General features: G+C 38.2%; 1 protein-coding gene across 1 annotated transcript in view; it reads left to right on the top strand.

The window, feature by feature from the left end:
* The window catches only part of ARHGEF33 (Rho guanine nucleotide exchange factor 33), a 75,317-nt gene that overhangs the window by 22,745 nt on the left and 30,821 nt on the right, over window positions 1–21,751 (top strand). Inside the window, exons 3-8 of the mRNA XM_053925615.1 lie at window positions 6,455–6,565; window positions 8,197–8,246; window positions 13,110–13,253; window positions 15,592–15,756; window positions 16,090–16,211; window positions 19,448–19,590. Coding sequence (XP_053781590.1) covers window positions 6,541–6,565; window positions 8,197–8,246; window positions 13,110–13,253; window positions 15,592–15,756; window positions 16,090–16,211; window positions 19,448–19,590 — 649 coding nt within the window. The 5' untranslated portion in view covers window positions 6,455–6,540. The remainder of the gene's footprint in view (window positions 1–6,454; window positions 6,566–8,196; window positions 8,247–13,109; window positions 13,254–15,591; window positions 15,757–16,089; window positions 16,212–19,447; window positions 19,591–21,751) is intronic.

The following is a 21,751-nucleotide window of genomic DNA, read 5'->3' on the forward strand; positions in this document are numbered from 1 at the left end:
AAAAAGATCTGTCTTCTGACTTCCAGTCAAGATGGTGGCATAGGCAGACACGGCTCGCCTCTTCACACAACCATATCAAAATTACAACTAAAGTATAAAACAGCCATCACTTTGAACCATCAGATATCAAGTTGAATGGAAGTCTGGTGACTACAGAATTAAAGAAACCACATCCATCCAGACTGGTAGGAGGTGCGCAGATACAAAATGGGCTGGTCCCACACACACATGTGGTAAATAAAAATTCAGGAGGGATATTTTGGGAGTGAGGAGTCCCAGCCCCACACCAGGTCCCCAACCCAGAGTTCCAGTGCCAGGAAGATACGTCCCCATAACTTCTGGCTGTAAAAACCAGCAGGGATTGAGTTGGTGGAAGAAACTTCTCGAGTCCCAAGCAGTTCACCTTAACAAAGTTGCACACGGATTTACTCAGACTCATTCCCTCTGAGCTCAGGCATGGGGGTAGCAGCCGAAAAGGCACCAGTGGCATACAGGGAGAAACTGAAGTGTCTAGTGTCAAAGCAAGCAGAGCCCATCATCCCATTTCTAAACCCTCCTGCCACAGAGCCAGCAAGCTGGTGCCATATGTGAGATTCCATCAATCTAGCTAACACTGTTTAACCTGCCTTGGAGATTCCCTGAGACTCTGCCCCACCCAACTTATGGGCCCACCCAAGCTGTTTTCCCATATGAATGGCTGGTCTTGGCTTATGCTGTATAACTCCCTAAATCCTCTCAGAAAAGCAACAGCTGGCCTCAGTGAGCCCCAAGCCCAGCACTAGCAGCAGCCAGCCTAGATTCACAGCTTGGCTTTGCCTGTGTATCTCCAAGCCTAGCACAAGCAGCAGCCATCTCAGATTACTTTATAGTTCAGGCAGGGTGGCCCCTGACAAAACACAGGTGGGGTCTGACCTTGGCCTGCACCACCTAGGAAACCCCAGGGCCACTGTACCCAGCAGACAGTTACAGACCACATCAGAGCACCAGCACCCTGCCCCTGCACAGCTGATCCTCCATGGATGGCAGAGGTTGGTGGTCAGTGGATATGGTCAGTCCTTGCAGCTAACTGGCCAGGATAAATCCCTTCCGTTGCCCTGCCAACAACAATCATGGCTCAACTACAAGAGGAGGGTGAACTCATCCCATGCAAAGGGCACACCTTGAGTACCCAGCTTGGGAAATAGAGGAGATGGGCCACTGGACCCTACAGGACAGCTACTACATTAGGCCACACAACCAAGACACAGAGTCAAAGCAGCCCTACCTGCTACATAGAAACAAACACAGGGAGGCTGCCAAAATTAGCAGACAAAGAAACATGGCCCAAATGAAAGAACAGAACAAAACTCCAGAAAAAGAGCTAAACAAAATGGAGATAAGCAATCTATGAGATGCAGAGTTCAAAACACTGGTTATAAGGATGCTCAATGTACTTAGTGAGGACCTCAACAGCATAAAAAACATCCAGTCAGAAACAAAGGATACACTAATTGAAATAAAGAACAATTTACCTGGAAACAGTAGTAGAGTGTATGAAACTGAGAATCAAATCAATGATTTGGAACATAAAAAAGAAAAAACAACCCATCAGAACAACAAAAAGAAAAAAGAATCCAAAAAAAATTGGTGGTATAAGGGAACTAAAAGGTAATGGAACAAATATAGTAAAGATTATATATTAAAAAAATAATAAACAACAAACAAAATTGAACAAAAAATGAGTATAGTATAAGTAGTCTCTGGGACAACTTCAAGCATTCCAACATTTGCATCATAGAGGTGCCAGAAGGAGAAAAGAAATAGCAAGAAATTGGAAACCTATTCAAAAAAATAATGAAAGAAACCTTCCCTAATTTGGTGAAGGAAATACACATGCAAGTTTAGGAAGCACAGAGAATCCCAAATAAGATGGATGCAAAGAAGGCCACTCCAAGACACATCATAATTAAAATGCCGAAGGTTAAAGATAAAGAGAGAATCTTAAAGCAGCAAGAGAAGAGCAGATAGTTACCTACAATGGAGTTCCCATAAGACTGTCAGCTGATTTCTCAAAAGAAACTTTGCTAGAAGGAATTGGCAAGAAAAATTCAAGTCATGAAAAGTGGGAACTTACAGCCAAGACTGCTCTTCCCATGGGGCAAAGCTATCATTTACAATAGAAGATAGAGAGCTTCTCAGACAAGAAAAAACTAAAGGAGTTCATCATTACCAAGCCATTATCATATAAACTCTTAAAGGGACTTTTTAAGAAAAAGAATAAGATCAAAACTATGAACAATAAAATGGCAAAAATACATATCTATCAACAATTGAATTTAAAAAATAAACTAAGCTGTCAAGAACAGAGACAGAATCATGGATATAGAGAGCATGTGATAGGTGCCACATGGGATGGGGTGGGGGAATGGGTGAAGAGGTGAGGGGGTGAAGAGGTACAAGTTGGTAGTTACAGAATAGCCATGGGGATGTAAAGTACAGTATAGAAAATGGAGTAGCCAAGGAACTTATATGCACGACCCATGGACATGAAAAAAAGTATGGGAATGGCCTGAGGGAGTGTAGGGTGCTGGGATGATGGGGGCAATGGGGGAAAATTGGGAAAACTATAATAGCGTAATCAATAAAATAAAATTGAAAAAATAAAATTTAAATCTGCCATAATTAATAAGGGAATTAAGGTCACAGAATATAAAATAAATGGAAAATAAAATAGGGAATACAAAACCTAGCTGAAATGAAAGTGGTAAATGTGTGATTCACAATAGCAATAAAGTATATAAAATACTTAAGAAAAAATTTTATAGGAAAAGTATAGAATTTTTAAAAAGAAACTACAAAACCTGATCCAGACACACGAAAAGAATGATATATTCTTGGATGATAAGATTCAATGTAAGAAAATTGTCAATTCTCCCAAATTAACTAATTAATTTACAAACCTAATGCAGTTCTATGAGAATCCTAGTTTTTGTGGTAGTGAGTAAAATAATCATGGTGTTTATTTATTCCTATGGAAAAATAAACATCAAGTAAAGCAAATTATAAAAAAGAATGATAGTTGACTTGCTCTACCAAGTAGTTTTGAAACACTATATTTTGGTTTGATAAGGAAATTGAATACTCCATCACACTATATATAAAGACAAATTTCAGATGGATTAAACACTTAAAAATTAAAAGAAAACTTAGGAAAACATATATTAATAACTTTGAGCTGCAGAGAGCTTTTGAACTAACACAAGAAACATAGAAACAATGAAGGAAAAAGATCTATTTGACTTTATAAATTTAAAATATTCCAATAGCAAAAGTGACTACAATGTCAAAAGACAAAGAAAAGATGGGAAAATATTCAACATTCATTTGACAAATAAAGATTTAATCTCTATTACATAAAAGCACTTACTAATTGATAAGGAAAAGGCAGATGACCCAATAGAAAAATATGCAAAGCAGAAGAACAGATAATCACAGAAGAACAAATGTAAATGTCCAGGAAGTATAGGTAGCAATGTTCAATAACATTAACAAGCAGTAAAAGTAACTATGAAATATAATTTGTCACCCATCCAACTGGCAAAAACTAAAAAGTGTTAACACTCACTATTGGCAGGAGAAAAGTTATTCGTGCTCTATTCCCGGAGGAAATGAGAATAATTATAGTCTTTCTGAAAAGCAGCCTAGCCGTACCTATTAAAACCCCATAGAGGTAAATCACCAATATGTAAGGCTCTATGTTCCAAGCTGTGTGTTATAGCATTGTTTGCAGTGGCAAAAGAGTGGAAAGATAGTAATTGTACATCAACACAGAATGATTAGCACAGATCATTCATACCATTGATATTATGCAATCATTAAAAATAATCTGTTAGATCTATACCAATAACCTTGTAAAGATTGCCACAAAGATTGCCCCCATTAAATGGGAAAGACCAGATGCAGATGTGCACAGAGGTACAGTACGAACCTGCACTGACAGCCCCGTCCCGTATATTCATGTTCTGTATATAGGTTTGTATGTGATTGTGATTATATGAGCATAAAGAAAAGGGTGCTGGGAAACCAGCAGATAGTTAGCATTGATTGGGACTGGAGAGGGATACTCGTACCTCTGCTCAAATGGCCACAATAAAAATAACATGAGTCACGATAATCTAATTTTTAAGAAAGCAAATTGCTTACGCTCTGATGTAGGTGAAAAAGTAGATACAAAATTATAGGCAGGCTTCATTAACAATCATATCAAACATTCAAGAGAAACAGGGTTAGTGGGAAATACAACCAAATTACCATGACGGTTGTTTAAATAGAGGCATCATAGTTGTTTTTCCCCTCTAGATTTTCAAAATTTTCTCTAATGCAGCTATTTTTACTGTTATAGTTAAATAAATAAAACAAAAATTCTAATTCACTTTCTGTTAACTATGTACTTTTTATTATGTCTTGAAGTCAGTGACCATATGGATATGTGTGAGCTTGATGATGTCCAGCTCTGAAAATGTGTGTTTACATTTTATCTGATATATGAAGGGATTTGGAGTTTATTCTCAATTAGTTGTAGATTAGATAGCTAAATCCTCATGAAATAATTATGCATAAAAATATGGCTTCATGTATTTCAAGATTTTTTTCCTCAAACAGTAACTGAAATAATGTCTAACGCTAATTTTCAAAGCAGTATGGCTTCGTGGGCAGGTCGTGTCTCTTCCCCCTTCCAGGCCTCAGCTGCTTCACCTATAAATGAAGTTGGATGAAATCATTTTCTTAGGGCCTTTCGGATCAAACATTCTGTGAACTAATTATATTAATCATGGAATGAGTTAGCTACAAATAAATGAGCAATTGGTAAAGAGAAGAAAGTTTTCATCTTAGTAACACTTTTATCAGGTTGGAAGACATTTATATAGCTAGGGACGATGCCCCGCCTTGACATAGCTTTCATGCTCACATGGAAAATGTGCCAGATTCTAAAGAGCAGATGGCCTGGTAGTGTGGATATCCTTCCATTTATAACTATATAGCTGTTAATCAATGCCTTTTCATCTATTGTAACCTCCCACCCTGCCAACTTATTATTTTGCTTTACAGACCTCAGTGTATGAATGAAAAGTTTTAATTCCACTTTTTTGAGGTATAACTTACACAGGATAAATACACCCAATTAAAATGTAAACTCTGATGAGTTTTGACAAATTTATGCATCTATATAACCACTACTACAATTAAGTAGGACATTTCTATCACCCTAAAATGTTCCCTTTATCTTTTTCCAGTTAAACTCCCACTTCCTGCCCTAGGCAGCTATTAATCTGCATTTGGCACTGTAGATTAGATATGTCTTTTACAGAGTGTGACCCAAGTTTTAATTTGTGTTTTTTCAGTCTTGGATAGCATTAATATATTTTAATGGTTTCAATCAGGTTTCTTAGTTGCAAGCAACAGAAAACAACTCTGGCTAAATTTAGCAGCAAGGGAATTTGTTGAAAAAATATGAGCACCTCACAGAATTGCTGGGAGACTGACGAACCAAGTTTGGAATTTTATGGCCAGCAACAATGCCCCAAATTACACAGTAGAGTTGTTCTGGTGAGGAAAGCATCCAAAGCAGCAGTTTGAGTTACCTAAACTGTCTTAGGAACTTTTTGTATTTCTTAGACAGTAAAAAGTCTACCAGGTATATGTGCCTTATAAAATCCTGCAACTTCTGGGGTCAGGTGGAGTTTATACACCTGAGTGGCATATCCTAGATCATGTGTCCATCCTGCCTTAGCTGCAAGGGAGGCGAGGAGAACACACTTTCAGCCCCCATGGTGGGAGGCATCTTATCAAGCCTCACAAAGTTTTAATTTTAACCCTTTCCCCAATCATCAGAAAGGGTTAAAATCCTAGATGGTTAAAAAAAGGGCCAATATCAACAACACTGATAGTTTTGGTTTCTTTATTAGACTGCATTCTGAACTTGCAGCTTTATGTCCAGTGGTCACTACCGCCAGGCCACAATTGAGAAGCATCTGCTGGATGTAAAGAATCTGCAAGACGCTGAAAGTGTGGACAAGGCCATCAAGGAAGTTTATATTTAATGAAATGGAAACAGATGTTTTGGCTTTCATACTTGCTCATGTTTTTTCTTTTTTAAATAATTGCCCTAAACTATAACCTGCGAATACAATCAATGGGTCTAAATTAATTGATTTGATCCAAAAAAGAATGTACCACATTAAAAATTAGTATAGTAGTTAATGAATTTTACTCTTATTCACAAAATATTTACCTTCATGTTTTAAGCTAAATATTTGCCCAATGTTTTCATTCTTCTGAAAGTGCGTAGACCTCACCTCAAGCCTCCTCTAATAGCTGCGTTCATTTCAAGTTTTTTTCAAGTTAACACATAAAGTAAGTCCAGTTACTTCACCAGTTCTGCCTGCTGTCTGTTACTCTTGGTTTCAATTGACAGGTCCAGGGAAGAGGGGGTGGCCTGATCCAGGGGCAATGAAGGTGCAACGCTGAAGAATAAGCTGGAGGAGAGAAGCAGCAGGCACCATGGAAAAAACAAAAACAAAGCAAGGTTAGACTTTTCATATGTCTTGCTTTAGGGCTCGGAATTTAGGAAATGTGTGTTGTAGTCTTGTCTTCCTGTTTTTTCAAAACAGATAATATGGGGGGATAAACAGTCATGGAAAAAATACAATAAAAATTGAACTTAAAAAAAGATAATATGTTAACTTCACTATTCTCATTTATTTATCATCATAAAATGCCCATGAAGAGCATAGACTTGGTGCTGGAGAAACATAAAATTCTAACTATATAGTTTTTTCTGAGCAGTTGCCTAAGTTTTGTTAGCAATAAATTTAGAACTGCCTCAGACTAACCTGATCAATAAGGCCAAGATACACATTCAACTAACAGACATCTAAAACCTTGTAGACTAGCATAGAAACAGGTTTTTCCTCTTTTAATCTTTACCACACAGAATCAACAATGTGGGGGGAGGTTCTATTTTCAGATGAGAAAACAGCCAGACAGAATTTAGGCTGCAACCACAAAATATCAAAGTTTGGTCTGGGAGCCTGGTCTCTGTTCCCGAGTTCTGGCTCTTGTCACGACACTAGGCTGTTGGGGCATAGCACAAAACGAGCTACGGAATCTGGACTCAGGCTGATGTAGGGCGTTTGGTGATCTCAAACCACCTGGATTTTAGGGGGACAGCCCTCTGTGTGTGTAAGTTCTGGGTTGAGGCTATGTATTATTTACGAACTTACATACTGTGCTGGTTCCTTTAAGGAAGGATTTCCCGTGCCAGCAAGTCTTAGGAGAACAACGTACATATTCACACAACCAAATGTTTGCAGCCAGGGGTTGCCTGTGTAAACTGCTGGTACATACAATGTGACACAGTGGCGATATAGCTAAATGGACCAGCAAGGAGTTGCATGTTTTACATGGAGTGCCTTGTCTTTGCGGCCAACCAATGTGATTCTGAAAGGTACATACTAGGCCGACCTTTTTTCTCCTTAGGTTTAAGTGGTTTTTATAATCTACTATCTCCTTTGTGTTTGACCTGTGTTTCACAGTCTCTAGTGTCGCCAAGACTATTTTCTTTCTGCCTCCATCCTTCCCAGACATCTCCCATTGACAATTCCTTTCTATCAACCCTCCTGCCTAGGAGGACAGCTCGGTTCCCTTAGCTGATGTGGACAGTGACAGGAGGTCAGGAGTCAGAAGTTTTGCAAGGATCAGAGGCAGGAGACATCAGGGTATTTTACACAGGCCGCGTGAGAACGACAGAGTGACAACCGTACAGGGGCCGAGCGAAGAGCAGTCTTCCTGACTAGAGAACCATCTCCTCAGTTAAACGTCAGCCAGCCCCAAGAACACAAGCGGGTCCCTTCGTGGGCGTGCACTTCTGGCTGATGGACGACTGCTAATCATTCAGTTTAGCTGGGAAACATCACCATCACAGTAGAACATGGTTTTCTCTGCGGGAGATTCATCAGGAAGGTATGGTTTGGTCATTCGGACGTGAATGTAAAGTCACCTCCACCAGTTCACGCTTTGTTCTTGTTGAATCGTTGGTCTCTTGTCCGGCAGGCACAGATTTAGGATCCCGGAAGTCCCCTTATTCCCTGCCCGTGTCTGCAGAGGGTAGGGACGCAATGAGTTGTATTGACTGAACAAAGCTCTTTCTCCCCACAGGAGAGAATGAACACATGACGATGAATAACCCTTCAACACAGATTTACCAGGTAAAGACAGATGGATTGTTTTGAAGAGTCCCATGTGTAATAGTGATGACCGTCTTGTATGTATAATTTTTAGCGCTCACAAATGCTTCCACATTTCATCATATTTCTTCACTTATCAAGTTCATTGTATTTAGATAGTCAGGGTAGAGAGCACCATTCCCATTGCACTTTTAGGAAAACTGATTATTAAAGGACCACTTACCCCAGTTTATAAAACACGGCACCACCGCCCCCACATCAGCTCTGCTTTTCTTGCTGCTGCCACCATCACCATGGTCAGCACCCCATGAATATTTCCCCCAGAGAGAAAGACGGAGCAGAATCTGTTTTTCTTAATTCCCTATTTTAGCAGGGACAGTTGAAAATCAGAAGACGGTGACCATTGCAAATGTTAAAAAGTGGTGATAGAAGACAATGTTAAGCTCCCTTAAAGAATGGGAGTGATTTAATTTACAAGGGAGATAAAAATTTTGGAAAACATTTTGTAATATATTTGCAGTCAGGCTGCTTTGGCTCTCTGAATAGCATTTATTTGGCTTCTATGTTCCAACTGTAAATTTAAAGTAAATTTTCTGTCCTTAAAAACTTGGAAGTTTATTCTGACATAATTTGTAACATAGAAGCAGCTTGTGCACTGCTCCAGAGTTAGGACAGTGTTATCTGGAACGCATGAGGAGGAAGAACTGACAGAGCTAGGTGGGGGTTGGAAGAAAAGGTGATTTTAAAGTAGACTCTAAGGTTTTAAGCGCTAGTAACTAGGAAAAAGAGCTGTCTCCTAAAAGAGATACAGAAATTCAGAAGAGCAGATAGTTTGGGGGAAATGTTATTTAGATTTGGTGAGCTTAAGTGACAGTAAAGTGAAAATAACAAGTTCCTAGAAATATCATATAAGAGATCATTGCTGTGGACCCAGTTAGGGCAAGCCAGCACAGGATCACATAAACATCTTCAATCGTGATGCTCCCCAACCAGACCAGCAATGAGAGGGGATGGAGGAAACAGCTTCATTTCAACTCAATGCCCATTGATCGAACAGCTGCTATGTGCAAAGTCTACTGTTTGACCTAGTGAGAAATAAAACAAATGAAACAGACCTTCTTGCCGATTTTTAAGTGTCCTGGTAAACACATACAAGGAGACTGTTGGAAGGATTACAACAGAAGCATTGATAAAATTCTATGGGATGTGGGGGAAGGATGAATTAATACTGACTGAAGGATGTGAACCAAACATTTAAGGACAAGATGATCATTTGGTAAGTGGATATGGGGAAGGGTATTTCAGACAGAGGGACTAGCCTGAACAAAGGCCTGGAAACTAGAGAGTCTTCACTCAATGCTGATTTGATGCCTCACTTGTCCAAGACTTCCAAATGTCTTCCCTGCCCACCTCCCCTCTGTTAACGTCTGACCTGTGCACGGCATTCGAAAGAATGTGAGTATCTCTTTAAACTCAGGTATGATTTAAAGTCTATTACAGATTTTATGTAGGTCACTCCCTGAATATTGGCTAAATATAGCTGCAGTGGTGGTGGCAGCCTCATTCTTTTATTGTATCACAAATCCAAGTACATCTGTTCACAGTGGGACAAATGAAGCAGTGGAAGTGAATTGGTCTATATGACCTCTACGATGCTGTGATTATACTTCATTCTTGTCTTAAAAGAATGCTTTCTAAGCCCCAGTTTGTTTACTGCAAGCAACATTTAACCAAAAGAAGATGAAGGAGAAGTAAAGAAAGAAGAGGAAGAGGAAGGAGGGAAGCAGGGCAAAGTTAACTATAATAGAATACAACCTACACTAAAAAGGGAGAGCAAAATGTGAAATTTTTGAGTAAAATATGACACCTCAGCCACTCTCTATTTCCTTACTTTATTTTCTTGGACGATGCCTCATCCTTACCTGACACTATAGTGAATATTAACTTGTTTATTTATCTTTTATTGTCTGTCTCTCTCTAGAATGTAAGCTCCGAGGGCAGGGATTTAGTACATTCTGCTCTTCTGTATATTCTCAGCATCAAGTACAATACCTGGAATATAAAAATATTCAATAAATACTAGCTGAATGAATGAGTGAACATCTGCAAAATGTGTGCATTGCTTTGGACCAAGAGGTCTGATGCAGTCATTCAGTCTGGTACCGAATGGTGTTTGGAAATTGTCTGGTTCTGTGGGAAAAAAAGAAAGACTAGATCCTCACTTCATATCTTAATCAAAGTAAACTCTGAACTGATTAAGGGATTAAATATAAAAAATAAAACTATAAAAGTTTAGAATTAGTGAGTATTTGTCTCTGGATATAAAACATCTAAGTAAAAAAACACCGGAAGAAATCACAATGGAAAGAGTTAGAGGGTTCATACACATCACAACTAAAAATTTTCCTAAAGTAAATATATTTTCAATCAATTCAAAGACAAACAACAAAATTTGAAAAAATCCTTATAATTCAACCTTTGTAATATCTATATACTCATAGAAATCAATAAAAAAGGAAACTTCTGAGACCTCAGTAGGATATGGGCAGAGGGCATGGGCAGTTGACCGTGGTAAAATTACGGATAGCTAATATATAGAAGAAAAGGTTGAAGCTCAAAGAAACAATGAATAAAATAAGGACTATTGGTTTTTTTACTGCCTAATTAGTAAATAAGAAAATGATTAATAATATTTGGTTTTGATGAATATGTGTAAATTGGCAGAAACTTTAATAAAAATTACTAGTTAAAATGTAATAATAATGTTAAAATGTTCACACTCCCAGTTGGCTCTTTGTTTTTTGGATGGACTTGACCTCTGTGGTAAGAGTCTGAGATAACAGTGACCCAAATGAGGTCACTGAAGCCAACAGAAGAATGAGAACTACCATTTCCCAGTTCATTGCAGGCAGAATTACTGCCAGGTCAGGTGAGTCACGTGGAAACCCTGACTGCTCCTTAGTGCAGTATATTTCTTTTTATTTGAACTCAGATCCATTTCCTTTTCCTCTCATCCTCTGTCCACTGTATCCAGCCCTCTCAAAGTCTACTCCTATCTCTTTTCAGAGTCAGATTGTGTTGCTTCACTCTTGATTACTATATTTTGCATATGGATTTTTTTTGCATATGGATTTTAAAATTATGATTTCATTAACATGAGAAGTAGGGGGGCAGTTCCACAATTAAGACAACAGACGTATTATCTGCACAATTTAGCCCTAGCTCAACCGTTACACTTATGATTTCAACTCCAACATGCTTTCAGCTCACTTGTAACCTTAGGAATGTAAGCATTGCAGCTTCCTCCATTTATATTGTTTCATATATCATGTTCAAGACATGAATTTCTAAATATACTAATTTAGGACATTACACATGATACAGTATGTTTCCAAGAAAATATAGCCATATTATTATAATTTTTCAAGCCCTTTGGTCAAATATATTTTGTATATGTATTAATTAATTGAATATATTATCTCTCTCTAAGATAGTAGATTTCCCTTTGGGTCAGATACTACCTAACAAGCTTTGACTCACAGTAATTTCATATTTAGGAATTTATCTGAAGGAAAAAATCTGAAGTACATACAAAGCTTTAAATAAAAGGCATAATGTCAACATCATTTATAATAATGAAAAATTATAAACAACATAAATTTCCGACCAGAGTAAATATGTGGCTAAACTCTGGTATAACCACAGAAGGGAATATTATGTAGTTATTAAAAATAGACATTTAGAAAAAATTTAAGGATATGGGAAAGGGCTTATGTCAGGGAAAAAGAGGAAGCAGAATCAAAATACAGCTGTAGTGTGATTTCAACCATATAAATATCTGCATTCATATGCATAGAATAAAGCTGAAGGAAATATGCTCAAACATGATGGTGATATTAAAGTAATGAGATCTGGGGTGATTCTCTTTTTCTATTCCTCTGTAATGAAAATAATTTAAGAAAATGAGTTATGTGCCAAAAGGACCTCTAATTGAAAAACTATGGGAACCAGTCCTACAGTAATAGGTTTCATCATTCAAACTGCCATTGAAAGTTCTATAGGATTTGCACGTCCTGTCTGAGCCTCAGTCTTGTTTTTACAGTTGAGGAATGTCTCCAGCACATGAGAAGTTAACTCTGTCTGTCAGGCCTGTGGTGCATCCAAGGACCAGTAAGATCGATTTCTGGCATACCAGGCTTCATATCAGCTTCAACGGTGCCCTGTAATAATGACTTTAAGGGTCAACTTCTGTAGGAAGTGTGGAAAAGTAGACTTGGGAAATTTACTCTCGACTATTCAAATGAGTTGCTTCCCTCTTTGTGTTTTAAATCATCGCATTTCTGGAGATTAATAAAGAAGCCTTAAATTACGGAGATAGAAGCTAGCAGGATGACCAAGTTTCTTCTGTAGCAACCCTGGTTAGGTTGGAAGCCAAAAACATTATCTTGGCTTCCTTGCTGTCGTGTACTACTTCAGAACACCTGGGCTTTTTTTCTTGCAGAGCTATTGGGTGATGCAGGAATTTGTCATGTCTTGTAGAGAGGTTTCTTGAATGTTGACATTAATGAGTTTCCAGGATTCTCAAGTACAGGCCCAGTCCCCTGAATTTCCCCATAGTAGCTTTCTGACCTTGATAATGGGACAGAAAGGAAGGAGAAATCTGTGTAATAACTTGTATACTTTGAGAAAATTTAGCTAAGGGATCTTTGGTTAGAAGATGTTGACTAAAATTCATATTAGGAAGACTTTAAAAAAGAAGCAAGAGTTAAGAAGCCAAGAAAATTAAGAAAATTGAGAAACAGAAATTAAGAGCAGGAAACAGGAAGAATTCGGACTCCTCTCCCCTATTTCTTTAAGCCTAAGATGCCCTCTGTGGTACCCTAGGCTTCGAAGTACAAGTCTTCCCTGAACCTGCCTCCAGTGGGAGCCCGCCTTCAGCGGCAGGATGGAGGGATCATAACCTCTCTAGAGCAGCTTCATGAAAAAATCAACGAGATGAGGAACGTGTTCAACTCGCTGGAGAACAAGGTAGACACCCATTTCTAATCCTTGGGGTGGGTTGTGGGCTGTCAAATAAGAAAGCTGAAGAGAGAGCAGAAAAAAGATACTAAGTCCATGTCTTCAGAGTATTTTATTTTTATTCACAAAGGAATGGCTAGTTGGCACTGGAGCACCAACCTGTAGCAACTAAAGATATTAAGAGTTTAAGCATCCTAAAAGTGACATGCTGTCTCAGGTGTGTGATTGTGCTCACTAGGGTATCCACTCCCTGGCTGATCACTGGTTGCGAAGCTGTTTATAAAGCAGTAGTGTTTTATCACTTCAAAGGCAGGTACCCAAGGGATTCAAAGTAAATATGTGAAGGAAATGGGCTCACAGCTCAAATGGTTTCAAAATTCCCAAAGTCCCTATATATCCTGGGTGTTAGAGAAAAATTTTGATAGTTCTTAATTTTTTGAGAGCTGGGGTTCTACAGGTGAGGGAAAGTATTTTCCTCTAGGACCCTGCTTGTTGCCTTTTGGCTCCTGGGGAAACTTCATGCACTCACCTAAGGGAGCAGTGACAATGAAACCTATTTCTGTCAGATACTGGTTCTCTTCGTTTTTCAAGCAGGAAATCTGAGTGAATTTCAGAGTACCTGAATGAACGCCAGGTTTCCTTCCTTCAATTTTAAAACTTGCATAAATTTTGCTTTGAAAATATATAGTTGTAGATTTTGTTTATTTTGCTCATAGACAATGCATTTACATAATGAGAATTACCAGATCAAAAGTAGTTGATCTGGTGATTTAACCCAACATGATAACTGGATTAGGACATGTGCTACAATCCATCACAAAGACTAATTAAAATTAAAACAACTGGAATGAAAAACAGATCGCTCGTGTGGTTTCCCAGTCTCCCAGTCCCAAACACTTGACAGGTCTGGCTTTTTTCCTCTGAATAATCTCTTTGGTTCCTCTTATTTCTCCCTACTCCCAGCCCTCAAGAGAAACCTTTGTGAAGCACAGTGAACCACAAAATCCTTTATTTTATAGGGTGTAGGCGACTAAGTCATCTTATAGTGGGAGGGGCAAGTTGGAAACATTGGGACAACTGGATTCCAAATTGTTTAGAAGTACACATTTGAAAGAATTTTGTTAAGGTAACTGGACTTTAATTTCCATCCTTTAAAATCAGAATACTTGGTGGATACTTTTAATTATAGAACAGACTTTCTAAATAATTATGTTTTAAAGAGAGATCTGGAGCTAAGAGTTCCTCTACTTAGCAAAGTATAAGATTATAAATTTCAAGAAAGTAATGCTATCTTGTTATTATTAAGTTACTCTGTGTTGAAATGCTTTTTCATTTGTTCAATAAAAAAACTGAACTTTATTAAGTGTTCCATCTTTTCCCACCTTTTTGTTGCTTAACTTTTTGATTTGCCATTTGAAAGGGGAGAAGAATTAAAATTTCGTAAACACCTTCTATGTCCCTAGCATGCACGAGGACAGGCACCTTATCTGCACTTACTCATTTTATTCTCAAAGCAGCCCTGTGAAATAGGTGTTGTTATAGTTATTTGATGGATGAGGAAACTGCCTCAAAGAGGTTAACCAACCTGCCTAGGTCCACGCACTTGTGGGAGAGCACTGAGATTTGTGCCCTGTCTGACTCCAAAACTGACTCCTTTTCATGGTGTGGAAGTTGGCAATGGAAGTCCAACGTGTGCACTCACACACAACAGACTTTACTGCTGAAGATGAATCATATCACCAACGGCGGCATGCTGAGCTCCTACCACTGCAGGTGGTTCTGTGCCTTCTTTATAAAGCACACTGCCCTTGAAAATGCCATTATCTTTTCCATACATTCAAGAATAAAAAAGAAAACCTCTTCCCTTTCAAAGAAATTCTCAGATATGCTTAGTCATCACTCTTTTTATCATTTAATTTTTACAGAAAAAAGTAACTGAATTTCTTCATCTTCTCCTAACAACCAGGGATCATGTGACCCATCTCTTCTTTCATGGAACTTGAAGAGTTTACAGGACCAAGACTGTCTTTCACATGCTTATATTGCTTTTCAAGTAAATCTCATTTTAACCAAAGGTGTTAGACTATATAGTAGCTTACTGATGCACTAGTGGACTCAATTATTTGCTTGATTTCTTGTCACTATCAGGCATCAGTATGTGCTTCTTTTTCCTGGATGAATGGGGCCAATATTGCCTTAAGTTACCCAAACTTTAGCGTATCAGGAAATGAGGTCTTTAAATTTTCAAGAGCCTGGTTTCTCAAACAAAAATAACAATTCAAAAGGTCAGTGGTACCATTTCTAATTATTTATAGCAAATTGAATTCACTCTTCACGTATTATTTAGTTGCAGGCCCTGGCCTCTGAACTTAAAACTGGTTTCACAGAAGCAATGCAAGAATTGTCCAGAATTCAACACGGAGAATATGCTTTGGAAGAGAAGGTTAAGAGCTGCAAATGTTCCATGGAAGAAAAAGTTACTGAGATGAAGAATTCATTAAACTATTTCAAGGTAGGCTTGTCTTCTATTTCCCCGCTGAAGAAAGATTCTTGGTCTTAGTTACACAAGTAGATAACTTACTTTTTCACACAGCAGCCAAATATAAGAATATTCCTCTTGCCTGTTCACTAATTGTCATGGAAAAATATTTATTTTATGCTGTTCTTTTTTGAATCTCTGTGTTAAAAGTAGAAACCACAATAGAAGTAAATTTTCCATCTCTCATTCATTGACTCATTCATTCATTCACTTAACAAATATGTATTAAAAGCTTACTATATACTAGATATTCTAAATTTTTACCCAATACACCAGATTAAATACATACCAATGCTTATCTTTTAGGAAGAGCTAAGCAATGCCATGTCAATGATACAGGCCATCACTTCCAAACAAGAAGAAATGCAACAGAAAATTGAACAGCTTCAACAGGAGAAGCGAAGAGAATCTCGAAAAGTAAAAGCCAAGTGAGTTTTTTCTAAAAAGTGACCACAGGCAAATCCATAAGCAATGACTTGTGCAGACACTGAAAACACCTTCTCCACTATCAGTATAGAGCTAGCTGGCCACTGGGATCCATGGGTCAGCGTGTGATAGAGGTTATAGAGCCATAAAAGTTGGTTAATACTAAAAATTGATAGTAACTATTAGATGGAAAATGCACTTAATAGGCAGTAAAATGAAAATGATATAAAATGACATGTGGAATTTGATTTCAACTGTAATAACATGTAAAATAACAACTAGAAAGATATATTTTAAAATAATGATTGCTGCCCTCACCAGTGCGGCTCAGTTGGTTGGGTGTTGTCCTGCAAAGTGAAAATTCATCGGTCCAATTCTCAGGCAGGGGACATGCCTAGGCTATATGTTCAGTCCTCAGTTGGGGTGCATGTAAGAGGCAACCAATCCATATTTCTCTCTCACATGGATGTTTCTCTCCCGCTCTTTCTCTCTTCCTTTATCTCTCTTTAAAATAAGTAAGTAAATAAATAAAATAATGATTGTTTTGTTAGGATGGGGGAAGTCACCAGCAATTTTCTTTTTTTATTAATTTTATAAAATTTCTCTAATGCTACTATTAGTTTAATTCTACCATGGAAAATAAATTTATGTTAAATAATACCTCAACTAGGTTGACTCAAGTAAAGTTTCAGCACTAAACGTACATAATATTTTTTAAAAATATGTTTTCTTGATTATGCTATTACACTTTGCCCAATTTCCCCTTTTCTAACCCTCCATCTGGTACCCACCATTCCCTCCGGCAATTCCCTACCTTAGTTCATATCCATGGGTCATGCATATAAGTTCTTTGGCTACTCCATCTCCTATACTGTGTTTAACATTCCCCTGTCTATTCTGTATTTACCAATTTATACTTCTTAATACCTGCAGTGTTTCCCCCATTCGCCCTCTTCCTCCCCCCAACTGATAACCCTCCAAATGATCTCCAAATCTATGATTGTTTCTGTTCTGCTTGTTTGCTTAGTTTGCTTTTTTAGATTCAATTTTTGATTGTTGTGAATTCATTGCCATTTTAATGTTCATAGTTTTGATCTTCTTTTTCTCAAATGAGTCCTTTTAATGTTTCATATAATAATGGCTTGGTGATGATGAACTAACTCCTTTAGCTTTCCTTTGCCTGGGAAGCACTTTATCTGTCTGCCCTTCAATTCTAAATGATAGCTTTGCTGGACAGAGTAATCTTGGCTGTAGGTCCTTGCTTTTCCTCACTTTGAATACTTCTTGCCAGTCCCTTCTGGCCTGCAAATTTTCTTTTGAAAAATCAGCTGACAATCTTATGGGAACTCCTTTGTACTCCTTTGTAGGTAACTCTGAGCTTTTCTCTTGCTGCTTTTAAGATTTTCTCTTTATCTTTAACCTTTGGCATTTTAATTATGATGTGTCTTGGTGTGGCCCCTTTTGGGTCCAACCTGTTTGGGGCTCTCTGTGCTTCCTGGACTTGTATGTCTATTTCCTTCACCAAATTAGGGAAGTTTTCTTTCATTATTTTTTTCAAATAAGTTTTCAATTTCTTGCCCTTCCTGTACTCTTTCTGGCATCCCTATGATTTGGATGTTGACACATTTGGAGATGTCCCAGAGTCTTCTTATATTCTTCTTTTTTGGGGATTATTTTTCTTGCTGTCCTAGTTGAATGTTTATTTCTTCCTTTTGTTCCAAATCATTGATTTGATTCTCGGCTTCATCTACTCCACTTTTGATTCCCTGTAAATTTTTCTTTATTTCACTTATGTAACCTTGGTTTCTGCCTGGGGCTTTTAATGCTGTTGAAGTACCCAATGAGTTCCTTGAGCATCCTAATGACCAGTGTTTTGAACTCTGCACCTGATAGATTGCTTATCTCCACTTTACTTAGTTCCTTTTCTGGAGTTTTGTTCTGTTCTTTCATTTGGACCATGTTTCTTTGCTCATTTTGGCAGCCTCCTGGTGTTAGTTTTTATGTATTAGGTAGAGCTGCTTTGACTTCTTGTCTTAGTGACGTGGCCTATTATAGAAAAGTGCACCAGTAAGTTGATGGGGTGGAGTGTTAGGTAATCTTCAGGATGGGGCCACCTGGGTGAACCAGGTTGATGGAGTCTCCAATATGGTATTGCCACTCTGTGAGGGAGGGCTTAGAAAGGGGACAGTGCTGCTTCCTGGCCTCTGGATTTTATCTGGAAGGAAACTGTCCCCTGGCACTCACCCTGAAGCCAGATACTTCAATTTCTCCCCATATGTCACTGATGACCTTCCAGCTGCTGCTCTGGTGCCATCCAGAGGGAGTGAGTCTGCCTAAGTCCTAAGTTAGTTATGGGCCCTTTAAGAGGAGACTCCTGAGAATCCCACAGTTTCTTCCTCCATCCCAACCCCTACTGGTTTTTACAGCCAGAAGTTATGAGGACTTATCTTCCTGGTACTGGAACCCTGGACTGGGTGGTCTGGTGTTGGACTGGGATCCCTAGCTCCTGAGGTATCCCTCCTGATTTTTATCCACCACACGTGGGTGTGGGACTGCCCATTCCACATGTCTCCATGCCTCTCCTCACGTGTCCATGTCTCCACACCTCCTACTCATCTGTTTGAATGTGACTCTTTAATTCCTTGGTTGTAGGACTTCCATACAGCTTGATTTTCTGATGATTCTGGCTGATGTTTTTTTTGTAGTCTAGTTGTAATTTTTGCTGTGGTTGTGCAAGGAGGTGAGCCATGTTTACCTACACCTCTATCTTGACTGGAAGTAAATATACATAATCTTTAATGTTATATATTTTTTAATATTATCAAATTTAAAATTGAAATATGGCAATAATATTGGTGTGATCCTGGAGAATGGCTTATTGTTTTCAGTGGAAGACCTGCTCCCTCCTGGCACTTTTGTATTGCTTTGTTAAATTAATGTAAATTATCCTAAGCAAATTGTCACCACTGCAAGCTCTGTAAAGATTCTGATGACAGGGAAGCCAGTAACAAAAAAATAAGAATGTAGATATTAAAATTAGAAGGCGATTAATAGATATTTGAATTTTTTCCTTCAACTTGGTGATGAATTAAATTGCTAGTACTTGACCATTTTTAATTTACTAAAACAGCAATTTTATATGGTTTGCCTTAATAATTTATAAATTTTCTTCAATTATTCTGAACTGAATCTCTTCCTAACCTAACAGGTATTAAGACCTTTTGCTTCCCTACCCTAGGAAAACTCAAAAAGAAGAACATGGATCACAGGCTGGGCCTGCTCAAGCACAAGGAAGTCCTTTCCGTTCAATCACTGTTCCTGAGCCTGTTCTTCCAAATGAAGACTTTACCAACATTTTGCCTTCTCAAGCCTATGAAAAAGGTACAGTTCACAAGTCATATTGTATTATCCAAGCATTTTTTTCCTCGAATCTGAGGGTCAAAGTAATAGTAAGAATGGGCCTAAGGCCTTCATTCTTTTTAGAGGAAAATGGTGTGTTGCTCAGAATTTTCCCTCTTATATATGGAATTTAAAAGAATCCAGAGGATCTGAGAAACCAGGAGAGTCTGCCTAATTTTAAAACATTTTCTCTTGGGAAAATGCTGGGTGTTCTAAATTTCAAGTGGATTAGAAATAATTTGTTGCACAACCAGAGGGCAAAAAATGTTAAAAATTATTAACTCTAATAAATTGTTTTATTCCCCATATTACTTTCTCAACCCTTGTCTCCCTGCATAGACATTTTAAAAATAGCTGTATTCTTAGCATACAGATAAAATTGTGTGCTCTGCTCTCTTTTCAGCAAAGGTTTCACTGATATGAGAAAGTCATATGTACCCTAAGTGGCAGGAAGTACCATCGGGGCAGTCTAACTTTGCACTGCCTGCGCACTGATAGTCACCAGCCACATCCCTGATCTGAAAGATGTTAGAACAAATAATAAAAACAGTGTACTTGGGCAGTACTGAAGCAAACTAGCTTTCTGAGGGATGTCCGCAGACATATGTCGGTTAGTGACCTGTACTGAACTGAGGAAAAGAAACTAAACAAAAAACGATCGCTATTTCCCTGTATCCTCAATAACACCTAGCAAAGCATGGACAAGAGAATGAATGTAGATATTAATAGCGTTTAGATAAATTTCTCTCTCTCTCTCTTTTTTTGGTCATATGTAGAAAGTCTCCAAAAGAGGCTCAGTGACTTCTCAATCAATTATAAAGTCCTCAAGGTCAGGGCTGGCGGTTTTCTTCCCTCCTGGCTTAATGTACAATTAGGCTCATATATTCAATGACAATAAATATATTTTGAATAACTGAATTTAAAAACCTAAATCAAATGGCTTTTAATCAGTATTAACTTCAAAGTACAGATTTGATTTTTTATTTTTACCCATGTGAGTAGTTATTTTAGGGACTGATGGGTGCGCCCTGGGAAAACTCACTTGAGCCACCCAGAAGGTGGGTTTATGGTAGGTGGCTCTATTTTCTTTGGTCTGTGTCATGGAGAGCATGACATAAAAGATGGCCTTGTCAGGGGAGATTACAGGAAAGTAAAGGTCAGATCAATGCTAGATCTGAGGCAACTGAACATTTTTACAAGATAAATGATTAGAAATCATATTTTTAAAGTGCCCAGATAGATTCAGTTAGCTGTTTAGTGGTAACTCCTCCTTCCTTCGCTGCCATGCAGGCACGGCTTATATAACGTTGTTTCTTCTACCAAGTCACTGCAATAAATTGGGAATAAAATGCCTTAATAAGGCACCATACTATTGGTAGTAGGTCATGTTAAAACTCAAGGTCAAAGGACTAAACTTTCAAAAAGGATTGACTTACTTGCTGTTAGTTATAATATGGTGCCCCCAAATGTAGTAGCTTAAAATAGCAAACATTCATCACGTCACAGTTGCTCTGAATCAGGAATATGTACACAGCTTAGCTGGGTGCCTCTGGCTCAAGATCTCTCTTGAGGCTGCAGTCAAGGCGTTGGCCATAGCCGCTCACCCTTCCTTCTATCCATTTATTCATCTGTCCATCCAGCCCAGGCATTGATTTAGGTGATGGGATATAGTACTGAACAAAACAACAAAAGTTCCTGCCCTAATGGAGCCTTTTTCTGAAGGACGCAGACAATGAACAAGATAAATAAAATGCATAATATATTAGATAGCGATAAAGAGAAAAATGAAGAAACATAGGTGTAACTTTGTAGTATGTGCCAGGTAAAGACCTGAAGGAAGTGAGAAAGTTAGGAACGATACTGAGGGGAAGAAAGGGAACAGCCAGTACCAAGGTATTGGTGAGAACATAACTGACATGTTCAAAGAATAGCAAAAAGAACCTAAAGCAGAGTGAACAAGGGAGATAATAGCAGTTGCAGTTAAAAAACAAAAAGAAAGAAAGAAAGGAAACAGCAGTCAGGGGAGAGTGGCAGATGTTTTAGGGTCTTACGATCATTGTAAGGTCATTATAAAGCTTTTACATAAAAATGGGAGGCCATTGGAGGGCTAAGCAGAGAATGACAGGGTCTGACATTTGAACAG

Source organism: Desmodus rotundus, chromosome 5 (genome assembly GCF_022682495.2).
Source record: "Desmodus rotundus isolate HL8 chromosome 5, HLdesRot8A.1, whole genome shotgun sequence".
NCBI lineage: Eukaryota > Metazoa > Chordata > Mammalia > Chiroptera > Phyllostomidae > Desmodus > Desmodus rotundus.